Source organism: Cygnus atratus, chromosome 8, assembly GCF_013377495.2.
Source record: "Cygnus atratus isolate AKBS03 ecotype Queensland, Australia chromosome 8, CAtr_DNAZoo_HiC_assembly, whole genome shotgun sequence".
Lineage (NCBI taxonomy): Eukaryota > Metazoa > Chordata > Aves > Anseriformes > Anatidae > Cygnus > Cygnus atratus.
The window spans coordinates 20,871,323-20,883,678 of NC_066369.1; the positions used below are offsets into that span (position 1 = coordinate 20,871,323).

General features: G+C 44.6%; 1 protein-coding gene across 2 annotated transcripts in view; it reads right to left on the reverse strand.

Moving 5' to 3' along the window:
• Positions 1–953, reverse strand: part of ST6GALNAC5 (ST6 N-acetylgalactosaminide alpha-2,6-sialyltransferase 5) — a 71,192-nt gene extending 70,239 nt beyond the window's left edge. The window contains exons 1-2 of one of the 2 annotated variants that reach the window (XM_035538219.2): positions 801–953; positions 6–230 (exon numbers count right to left, since the gene is read on the reverse strand). In XM_035538219.2, coding sequence (XP_035394112.1) covers positions 6–230; positions 801–866 — 291 coding nt within the window. In that variant the 5' untranslated portion in view covers positions 867–953. The remainder of the gene's footprint in view (positions 1–5; positions 231–800) is intronic. The other variant, XM_035538218.2, reaches the window with a different exon arrangement.
• Between the last annotated feature and the right edge of the window lie 11,403 nt (positions 954–12,356).

Below are 12,356 nucleotides of genomic sequence, written 5' to 3' on the forward strand. Positions count from 1 at the left end.
CTCACCTTGTGCTCCAGGACGCTGATGTAGCCCTCCAGGAGCCCGGCTCCGACGGGGAGCGCCGGGTGCTGCTGGCCGCGTCCCGGCGGGCGGCTGGGCACCGCCGCCACCTGCTGCTGCTGCTGCTGCTGCCGCGGCTCCGGGTGGCCCCCGCCGCCGATGCCGCCGTACATGAGCAACAAGCTGGTGCACATGGTGGTGAGCGCCAAGCAGACGGCCAGCCCGTGGCGCTGCGGGGGGCAGAGAGAGGCGGCTGAGCGCTGCGGGGCCGGCCGGCAGCCCCGCTCCGTGCCCCGCTCCCCACCGCAAGTTTCACGCTGCGAGAGCCCCGGCAAAAGTGCGCCCGTGGATCGCCCCCCACCCCCCCGGTGCCGACCCGCTCCTCTGCCCCGCTGGCAGCCCCCGGATCTGCCTCTTGCCTCCTGCCCGGCTCCCCGCGCCTCTCCTCGCCATGCACCGTCCCCCTCCGGGCATCTCATGCGTGCGTTTGAGCGAGTGCTGGGGATTGTCGCGCCCCCCCCGCTCCCTCCGGCCACCTCCAGCCTCGTCCTTTAAGCAGCTCGGCTTTCCGCACGCTCCTTCAAACGCGCACACACACACACAGCCGGATCCCCCGAACGGCGAGCAACACGAATAAAAGAAAGCAGGCGGAAAGTTCTTCGCCGCCGCCGCCTGGGTTTCGCTCGGCTCCCCGCGAGCCCGGGGAGCCGCGGGGCGCGCGGGCAGGGATGCGGGGGGCCCGGGGCAGCCCCGCTCGCCCCCGCCGGGGCCGGGCTGAGCAGCGGCGGCAAGGCACTCACCAGCAGGCTCTTCATTTTGGGCGCCTCCCGGCCGCCGGGCCTCCCGCTGCCCGCTAGGCTCGGCATGGCGGGGATGCCGCGGCCATGGCTCGGCCGGGGAAGCGCCGCCGTGGCGGGGATGCGGGGGGAGCCGCGGCCGGCCGGACCCCCGGGGCTGCCAGAGCCGGGTCTTCGGCTGCCCCGCCTGCCTCCGCCTCCGCCTCCGCCTCCTCCCGCCGGCGCAGCGGCGGCTGCAGGGCAGGTGGAAGTTAACTTCTGCCTCCCCCCGGCCGCGGGGCTCCGCCGGAGGGCAGCGGCTCCGGTTCCGTCCTCAGCCCCAGCCCCAGCCCCAGCCCCGTCCCCGTCCCCGTCCCCTTTCCCCGTCCCCGTCCCGCGCAGCCGCCCCCGCCCGGCCGCCGCTGGCTCCCCGGCAGCGGGCAGGCAGCGCTTGGAAGCCGCGTTCCCGAACCACACCGACGCCCCCAACTCCTGGTGCGGCGCTGCCACCGCCCTCCCCCTTGCAAGCTTTCCCCGAGCCGATTCCAAAGCCTTTCGATCGCAGCTTCTCTCGGTATTTTTCCCGTAGAACTAGAGTTTCTCCCAGGCTTGCTCCCCGTGCCGTCACTTCGGTAGCTGAAGACGGGCGTTTTCCCACCCTTCCTTTACGAGCAGCCTTCTGAAGTTTTTTATTGTGCCCTTCTTTGTCCTAATGGTGTGCGGTTCAGTTGTAAAAACTTTAGTCAGGGACCTGGACTTACACAGGCTTCTTGCTCTGGGAATTCCCCCTGCAGAAATGTGCCCCTACACAACAAGCCGCTGTAAGGCTGGTTTCTTACGAAGTTATAAAAATGACAGCATAGCATTAAAAAAAAAATCTATCTCCTAATCATTAAGATATTTCTCTTGAAATTACTCATGGAAATAATAGTTCTAATATATGGCTCCACATCTAACCTATAGCTGTATCACATTAAGGATCACATTAAGGGGAAAACGATCAGCAGGCTAACTCAACCATGGTCACAATAGCAGCTTTCTCAAGGCTGGAGTCAGTGAAATCCATTTTTTATCTTTACTAATTCATTGGAGGACTAACAGTGGAACAAATGCCATCTCTAGCACTGGCACAGCCCACAGCATTTGCTGCCTCTCAAGAAGGGAAAAAGAAACAAGAATGTAGGGTTTGTCAGCAGACAGCTCAGCAAACCTCTTTTCCCACTTCAGAGAATGGCCATACCGCACGCATACTTGCTGTTCATTCAGTTTGCAGGTTGAGTTTCAATAGCACCAGTTGTTAAGACAAACGAAGCAACATAAGAAGAAACTTATCAGGTCTTGCTAATTCTTTATGATGTGGTTGCACTTGACACTCAAATTAGTGAAACAAAGGGCCAACTTGATGAATCATTGAAAGCAAATTATCTGTGGCTCTCCAAGGCTTCTTGCAATAGACTACAGAAGGCAGCTCATGCATTTTACAGTGCTGATTCTCAACTATCAGCTAGCAGGTTGCTGGTGACTGACCTTTCCAAGCCTTCCTAATATATTTTGCCATGTCAAACTGAAGCCTCACTTTTATGATTTAGGCTCATGGCCCTATGTCAGACATCTGTTACCCAGCATGTCTGACCAAATTTATTAAACTTATGGGTTTTGGTAGAATAGACCGATTCAAAAATCTTCTGATAAGGGAGACAGACTAAATTTTCTAATTTAATGCTGAGCTTGACTTGAATAATGTCCAGCTTTCTGCTTCTCAAATATTTAATTAGATTGCCATGGTGGTCATAGACAGTATTCTTGGCAGCCAAATGCACACTGAAACAAATACAGTAGTGTAATGTAAATCCTACAGAGGTAGTTATGTGTAAGCATGGGAACTTTGGAAAACATCTGGAAAACAGCCCAGCCATTTAATTTAATTTTAATTCCTATGAATTAATACTTTTAGCTATCTAGAGGCTTGCATTTTAACAGTATGTGAATCCACATACGTGTGTGGGTATGCATCTGAATACCCAGTAGCTAGACCTGAAAAGAGCAGAAGAGCATAGGCTGAACTCATAAGCTTTTAATCAACTTGGAAACAAGTCAATGAAGAAAATATCTTAAAATGCATCCGAATTTTTGCTTCAACCTATTTATTTTCATTATGTGACATATACTGAACTGGATTTCTGACTGTTCAGAATTTCACTGTAGTCCTGCACACCGAAGGCATTGCAGGTGCTTTGTCTCACCCATGCACAGTTTGTCACTTTGGCTGTTTCTCCAAGATTCGACACTCACTTGGAGGCAAAGCACAAGACTGATACTGTTCTTCACAGCCCTGCTTATGCCACTGTCCATTTATTTATCTTCCTACTTAAGAACTGGGGGTAAAGACATTAAAATATGAGCAGCTGCTTTCCCTAACCCGGGAGTGAAAGAGGCAGAATCACTTTTTAAGGCTTTCAGTAAAGCCTGACTGAGGAGAGCTTTGCATGTGCTTGGAAGGGACTGGGCTGTCCCCTCTCCTGATTCACCCTTCTCACTTTCACCTTTCTGGTAGCCACAGGCTGTCAGAAGAGTCACATGAAATAAAAATCTGCTTGTGACAGCTTCAGGAGGACCTAAGACACTAATGACAACATAAAAATCCACGTAGCGTGAGAAATCCATGTCAGAAACAGTGATGTAGATGGAGACAAACTTCTCCAAACTGACAAGACTTGAAGCAACAGGGCTCCTAAATGAATTCCCAAATAAAACTGCTCAAACAGCAACTTTCCCTCAGCTGTCTGGATGAATGAAATAGCTACCATTTCATAATGCAGTTTTTGGCTTGTCTTTCAGAGATTCCCTTGTATATATATAGTATAGATCTAGATATAGGACTCTGTCTGTATAGATACCATATATATAGTTCCTTGTATAGGCTTCCTTGCATAGATATAAAACACCCTTTCAAACAAACTATAGCTGATTTCTCATGAAGTTCATAAAAAAGCAACGTAGTGTAATCTTCACCTTAATATCATGACGAATTCCAAACATGTTCTCCACATTATGGTTGGCCTGGAATGAAGTGGAAGAGCCTCTTACCCTTCATCCATGCCAGAGCGTCTCAGCAGCTGGCAGCCAAAATGTGGAGTGCAAGTCAGGATGAGGGCAATGGCTGGTGTTTCTGATGGTGACCCAGGTGCTGTCTGCCAGGACGTTGTCCCTGAGCACCTTGGCTACCACCTGTGTGACCCCAGCAGCCCCTTGCTCTGGGCCCTGTTGTCCCTCTCTCCTCTCCACCATACCTGGAGGCTGTGTGTTTGTGCCTGCAGGTACACAGAATGCCTCCCAGCTGTGAGCCTCAGCTACTCTTCAGCCCTGTCACCTCCTCAGAATGAAAGCCCAGACACTCTTAAATGTTTAATTATTTTGTGACTCATTGATGGCAGCATGGCTTCTTTGCTGAAAAAAAAAAAAAAAAAGAAAAGAAAAGAAAAAAGAAAAAGACTATTTGGAGAACTGATTTAGCTCGGTGCCCAGTTCTAAAGGGAGTAAGAAAATGGAGTTTTTGTTTATCTCCCACCCTTCACTAAAGAGTGAGAAAAAAAAGGGATTTGGTGTGATATAAGTAGTTAAACTCTAGGTGAGTTCCACATGTTACTCTGCAGGAGTGCTGAAAACACTTTCATACATTCCCATCATGCAATATGTTTGAAGATGTTTTCCAGAAAAATATTGGTGCTAGAAATGCTTAAAATAGATTGGAGGGGGCAGGTTAATTGTATCAGGACCCCTTTGATATCTTTATGCCTTTGAAATTAAGAACCTGAGTTACTAAGATTCAATATGTGGGTAAGCATGAGAAAATATTTGTTAAAAATATAATATTCATCTGAAAGTGACTCTGTTAAAGTTGTATCATTTTGCCATTTCCATTATATTCTGTGGTCTGTGACGCCCCAGATCTGTCTCTTCAAGAGTAAAATCCTGGCCCTACTGAAATTAACTCCTATACATCTTTTATCCCTCTTTGCTTGCTGGGGCAAGGAGCTTGCTAGCAAGTACAAAGCTCCCACTTCTAGCTCTGCAGCCTCATGAGATATGAGCTTAAACCATGATCACTAGCGTAGAACAGAATATTGCTAGTCCTGGGCCTCAAGCCAGTGACATTTGGGAGGATGGCTTCAAGTGTCACATTTCAAGGGGGGAGAAGTAAGCATTTTTTGACTGACTAGCTAGAAAAATAAGACTAAAGGTGCTAAGGAGGTTGCAATATCATGAACGTTTGTGTGGATTAATGGGCAGAGGGGTAGTCAAAGGTATATAGGAAATGAAATACATCACGTTGATATCACCTCCTTTTTTTTTTTAAATTATTATGTACATATGAAATTTTAACTTCTTTTTCCTGAGAGAAAGGGCTGTATATTTTGCATCACAAACAGAACCAATGGAAAACACTCAGCAGCCAGAAAGTAATGAGCTTACACTATAGATTTTTCAAACTGCCCAGTGATTCATGAAATACTTTTCAAAACTGGAAATACGCATTGAAGATTGGTCAAAAAAGGTAGAAACAATATTATAGCTCAGTCAATACAGTCCCTCCTTTATGAAAGCAGGCTGCCTTTGAACTTCTGACAGAAGCAAACAGTGATAGATGCATAAAAAAATGAAATACTGCATGGAAATAAAAGTGCAAATGAAAACAGAAGGGGAAAAATAGTGAGATAAGATCTGCTGAATCTGCTGGTTTTTACTTTTCTATTTCGTAGTTTTCTCCCCAATCTTGGAAGCATAAATATAGATATTGAATATTTCAGAAACAATCTGTCTAGCTCGACTGAGTGGACTCTGCTTTAAGGCTACCTGTGAAACACGTTGCATTGTTCTAATCACTTTTTTTTTTTGGGGGGGGGGGGGGTTAGTTAAACAAGGCACAGCCTGGAATACACAACATGCCAGCCACTACATCTGCTTACAACAGTTCAGAATTGCACGTCTAAAGTCAGAAACTTTGAGGTAAGAAAATTGGCACAGGAGGTCACAGGTGGAGGGTGCCCAGTATAGCACACGAAGCCAACAGGCACGAGCAGCAAGTGTTGTGCATGGCCCGTTGTGTTACAGCGCCGTGCCAGCACAAAAGCAGGAAGACTTTGATAATCTCTGTGCAGAGAACAGGTCTAACATATGGACTAAAGCAACTGAGGACATAATTACTACAATTTGGTGAGAGATCGGATATATCTGAATATTCTAGGTGTACTTCTGCTGTTTACTTTAGAGATCTCAACAGGATCCTGAATGTCTGTGTATGCCTGTTCCTTTCCATAGAAAAACTATGCTGATGGGAAGTCAAATTGTTAAATGGAGCAGAATTTCTAAACTTTTAAAAAAATTACTGAGCAAATATCAGACATGAAGCATTACAGCAAAAAAAAGGAAGCAAAGAAGGATAAGTGCTCATTATGGATTGGTTTGCAGTTCTTTATGTATCATTAGAGAGTCGATAGAAAACTCTCCTGCTATTACTAACACAAACACAAACATCACTTATGATGACAGGCTGAACAACAACCAAAGCAACAAGGGGATCCATTACCATCAAACTGAAAAGGCACAGTCACAGAGACAAGTGAAGTCCTTCAGTGGTCAAACTATACATATCTTAGCTTGGTAATAGCTGTTGTTCTCATCTACAAATTTACAGAAACCATCCATACTATTCACATACTCACTATATAAGCATATATGCAAATTCAGAGTAATAAATCAGTAAATGTACAGTGTGAGAATAGCTGCTAGTGACTCCCATCATAGCTCAGCAATTTCAGGCTTGTGTCCCACGTGCTTCTGTTTCATTAAAATTAGTATTTTCTACAGAAAAAAAATATTTTTTAGAGCTTGGGCTCTGTAGTAATTTAATGTTTCCTATTTCAGCTTTGTAAGACAAAGTAGGCAATACATTTAAGTCACAGAGTGGTTAGGTTGAAATCATGTCGTGGCCTTCTTTTTTATGTGAGAATTTCTTTCATTTACCCAGAATACTCCAGGTACAGGTACCTGAAAGAAGGACAGAAGTCTTTGGGAGCTGAGCGTACTGCTGAGGGATCCCAAGCACTCCCGTTTCCAAGGAAGTCGACAGGAATTGGAAGAGTTTCTCTGCGTTCAAGTGAGCTGGTGATAGGTGGTGACAGATTTCTACTAGGAGATAGCAGAGTGTGAGTCCAAGGTGCAGTCATTTGAAGGAATGGACATAGTGACTTTGTTTATGCAGCTTGCTTAATTAATTGCAGTTGCACACAGAATGTGAACCTACAAGAGAGCACAGAATGGCTATACAATGATTTCCAGGCCTCATTCTGCAAACCATCCCAGACAACCCTTCTAGCCAAGATGAATAAGCATTACAGGAACTAGACTGAAACACTGGGAGAATTTCTTTGCTGACGTAGGTATCTCACTGAATGTTTCAAAGCAGCTGCTAAAACAGATGGGTTGTCCTCCTTTGTGATCTGCTGTGTCCTTGTTTAAACATTTCTGCCTTATTATTGATATTTGTCACTCTTAAACAAATACAGAAAACCAGCCTTCTCTGTTTCATGGAGGATAGATATCCTGGTTGTCTACTGGCATCCTCAAATCATGGCTTAGAGCAAATCCATGGCTGCATACGCTCATTTTTCTCTCTTACACTTCAGGGCAGGTGACCAAGTCCAGCTCAGCTGCAGAGCTGGATCCAACACTTCCTGCAGCAGCTGTACCTTCCTTCCTTTGAACTGCTATCAATACTTGTTGTCACATTCCCCCTAGCCTTTGTCACCACCACCTGCCTCGTGCTTCTCATTCAAGTGACAGAACTTTGAAAACTCCTGTACTTTTCCCAGTCACAGTAAATATTTTTTCAAGGTGATGATTATCTATCTAGTCCCTCCAATAAACTATAGTGCCAGGAACATGCTGACTTGAGTTTTGCCACAGTACTTTTACCGCCTTCTGATGACTTCCTTGGTGGGAATTGCACTTGGTCTTTTGTTTTGCTGAATTTATCCAGAGACCAAAGCATTCTAATCTAACTCTCCTATTTATCTAATTTCTTTATTTTTCCTTTTTGTTCAGGATTTATCGCAGTTTAGAAGTGATTATTATGATTCTTTCTATTTCTCTAAAACAGTTTTTGTTTTTATGGTAAGTATCTAATTTTAGTTTTTACCAAAAGCCCCCAAATTCTGTAAGGCTTGTTCAGTTTTCTTTGTAATCAGTACTTGAAATGTGAAGCTAAGCTCTGTAGGGCATGTGTTGTTTCTGTCCTGAGTTCAAATAAATGAGGCCTTAGGCCATTTATGGTTTAGACCATAAATTCAGATGTCAAAGGAACAGGTGGTAACGTGACACAAGCTGTTCTTGCTCGTTGTATGAGTTTCCTCTGCTCAGTCTCCTACTGCTTTATCTTTGTCACAATCCCAAATCACTCTCCAACAATGGGTACTCCATTTTGGCAGGTTCCGTTGCTGCCCATTGATAAATGAGAGCTGCTCTGCTTCTAAGCAATATCAGTCTGGAAAAGCGTGGAGCTTGGAATCTGAGAGCGTGTCTGTGCTGGCACAGTAACTCAGGCACAGCCCCGTGTTACTGCGATTAACCCTTCTGGGATAAAGCTGGCTCACATCTGCCCGGCTTGGAGCTGGTGCAGAGGAGCTCTGTTCCATCTGCACACCAGCTCTGGCTGACTAGCATTCTACTAGGTTGAAGCACGAAGGGTTGTGGTTCAAGATCTTGCAAACAGAGGAATGAATGCTTACCAGAGAAGTGAAAACAAGGGACACGATACATTAGCATCAAATAAGGTGATAGTTTTTCAATACAGTCACTGATTATGGAGATATTTTACGTATACTATTTGACAGCCTGCTAGTGAGCAAGTGTGGATGGTGTTGAGCTTCCTAGGTGAGGAGAGGAAGAATTATCTGCTTGAATTATTAGTTTTGTTTGTGTAGCTGGCTCAATCATTTTAATCGAAGAAACTACAGACTTTGCCAATTTCCTTAGGATCCTCAAAAATTGTATCCGAAGTACTATTAATCTTCAAGCATTGTCTTTACATTAACTAGTGCTCACAAAAACCACGCGCGTACATCCCTTTTTACAGAAGATAAGACCTCAAGATAAGAAGACCTCAAACAAATACTGGTTTGGAAAAGTATCTGACTGATTCCACCCATTTCTAGTTACCGTAAATTATGAAACCTCAGAGTCTCTCCTGTATAACCATAAGAAGTTACCAAAAACTGATCAAACACATTGGAGATTAGCGAGTCATTAGAAAAAATGTCTTCTTCCTTCTTCCACTAAAGACAAAGATGAACTATACACACAGTCATTTCATGAGGTACTGGGTTAGTCTCTGCTAGCCAGACATGTGGTCCAACTTTGCTTTTCATTTTCCTTTATTCAGCTTCTAAAGTGGCCACACAGAAACGGTGGCTCTGGTCAGCCATTTTTACTCTGCTCTCAGGCAGCAAGGCACAGAGACCTACCAGAAGCCATGCAGAGCTGAACCAGAAGTGTCCAGGTGCCCGTCATCACTGCAATTTCAATTGTTCTGTACCTCCAGTTCTGATTGTCCCAACACATTGCACCTGCAACCAGCACCTGACACACAAACCTTTCTCACATTCCTACCCTCATCTTCAACTAGAACCACCAGCACTCATTTTCTTTCTTTCTTTCTTTTCTTCTTTCCTTCCTCCCTTTCTTTCCTCCCTTCTTTCCTTCCCTGTCCCTTGCCCACTCATGCAGTTTGTGGGCTGGGTCCTCCCTGGCTCCTGCTCTTTCCTACCACTTACTCAAAGCATGCAGAGCTCCACGATGTAACTAAGGATGGCTCTGCTGGGCAAGTTGCTTTTCAGCAGAGCGCTGGTTGATTACTTATCTGTAGCCATATTATTACAGCATGTCTTCTTGATTAATTAGAAATGCAGCACTGTAGGTTTAGTTTCACAGTCAGGGTAATATTAACTAACATGCAGAAGAAAGAGTGCCCCGTTTGCAGCTTCCCATATTTGAAGGTGAGAGAGAAAGGAGAAAGGATTAGAGTGGGGTGGAAAGAGTATATGCAACAAACATGGATACAGTACAGGATGGAAAACTGTAGAAGGGGGTATTTAAGGGGTATGTCAGGGATAAGCAAGGCCCTGTACATCATCACAGAGAGCTAAGACGTCAAAAGAGATATTAATACAAGTATTACGTCTGAGCTGCACAGTTACACTCGCACAAACAGAAAAGAAAGCTCTGGGGCCTAAAGGCGGCCCTGGGCTCCTGAAATTTCAAACCAGCTAATCAGGATTTAGCAAAAGAAGTGGAAGATGGTACACAGAGAATGCATGGCATGCAATGTCTGCTCTCCGACCATACCAAATATAAGGGAAGTATCATTTCTAAATCTTAACAAAGAGGTGATTTAAAGGGAAACAACAGCTCTGCTTCACCCTGCTTGGAGCCCAAGAGCCATAAAAGCAGAGGCTACGTGTTCAAACCTGGGTGATTAAACTGTATTCCTAAACCCAAATGCATACAAGCACGTTGCTTCTCAGCATGCTGTGCTGTCTTGAAAAACCAGCTCTAGATCCAAGCTGGATCTTTGTCTTATCTTTCATTCCACCCAAAGTTGCTCAGTCTTTGAGCACACGTGGGCTAACCTTTCACTTTTCTGGCCATTGCTAATGAATGGTTCATAAATCTTGGGATCATTAGGCAAGGTTAGCCCTCGCATTTCAAAAGGGGAACATCGTTTTTGCAAGCTGCGTTGGCTGTTTTCATGTCTTTGTAGCACTTGATTATGCAAACCAGGTGCTGACCAGCAGATACTTTGCAGACTGCAGGGTGCTGATTCTGGCAACACTGAAACAGACTAAAACATACAGCAATATGGGCTGCATAGATCCATTTCATTCCTAAATGCAGGTATTAACAAATTGGCAAAGTCATTGGCCAATTGACTTGAAGTATAAGCATTAAAATAATTCATCCTGAACAATGCGTGGTTTTATTTTATGTTTAGTACGGGAGTCTCACCTGCATGAATTTGCTGTGCTTATTTAATATCCTCTTTAAGATGAAAAATGATGCCAGTCCTGTGGTAATAGCACCTTTTGACGCTGAGAAAGCATTTCACTGGATTGAATGGCAGTTTCTATTTACTATGATAGAAATTTAAAAATTTGCTCTAAATGTATTGCATCAGTTACACTGTTCTGAGCAAGGATGCATACTAATGTCACAATACTATCTCAATTTTGACTTTCGAGGGAGACTAGTCAAGGGTGCCCACTTTCAGTGCTACTTTTGCTAACAGAAGCAAACCAATCTTTAAAAGACTAAGGAGATTGGGTGGAGATTCTAAGACAGAACGCATTAGAGCTGAGAGCTTGTATTTGCAGAACTGCCCTGAAAATAGCATCCCATTTTGTTATATGTTAGTAATCCTTTGGAGAATCTAAAAGAGATTCTACAGGGTGCTACAGATCCTAAACAAACCCCCAGATATGTTGTAGATCACGATTCAGCCAAAGACTTTGGAGCTGAAGTGATGATAGCTGTGGAACCTCTGCGAGTCCTTCATTGCTCATTAAACTGAAAACTCGCAAGTCTGAGGACATTCATGGTGACCTGCATGGGGTACAGCAAGGCTTTAAATGAAAGAAATGCTTTACTCCAGGCCTGGATTTTCACATGATTTTCTGGTGGAAGAATTTTGTGAGGAGTATTACAGACCATTCTGGATGCTATGATCATTGGAGTGATATAAGGAAGAGGTGTCTCTTCCCCTTGCAGTCAAACATATCACCAAGGAGAAAAAAAAGGAAGATCCTTATGAATTCTCAAGAGTTATACAATTTTTTAATTACTTTTCCTCAGTGTCCTGACAGAGTTGGACAGAAGTATGACAGCAGTATTAGAATGAATAAGTCTTTGCTTCTACAAACAGAAAGAAAATAATATCTGAAAATACATTCAGTTAAACCAGGCATCATGTGAGTAACTGTGGCATAGCCTCTTCCTCCATTTCCTGGCTTTGTGCTCTTGCTAGCTGAAACACACTCAAATGTCAGAACCCTCTTCTGTGATATTTTAGACATTTCTTGTTCTGCTTTCCTGCATTATGTTCACACTGACAGTGCTGAGAGATCATCCTCACATACTGATCCTCTCCAGCACATACCAACCCTTATTTGAACCTTCCCCAGCCCAAGTTTTTGTTACTGTTCTCCCCAGCATCTGAGGAGCTTGGACCTTCTTGCAGATAGCTGTTAGCAAAGTTTCTTCCTCCGCCAGCTCACTTACAGCTGAAACCTGTGACCTCCATACCTTGCTGCTACAGATTTGGGAAACTGGAATTAGTCCCTATGGCAACAGAGAAATCAGTAAAGTACAGGTGAAATGTTGAGAGGTACCTGATGAAACTAAGTAAACAGCTGGTTCCAATTTTTCATGGGCTTCAGCAATTAAGTGTAATCAGATCATCATTTCCACTAAGACAAAGATTGGAGATAACAGTGCATAGCCAAGGAAATGCACTCCTTGGGTAGAGCA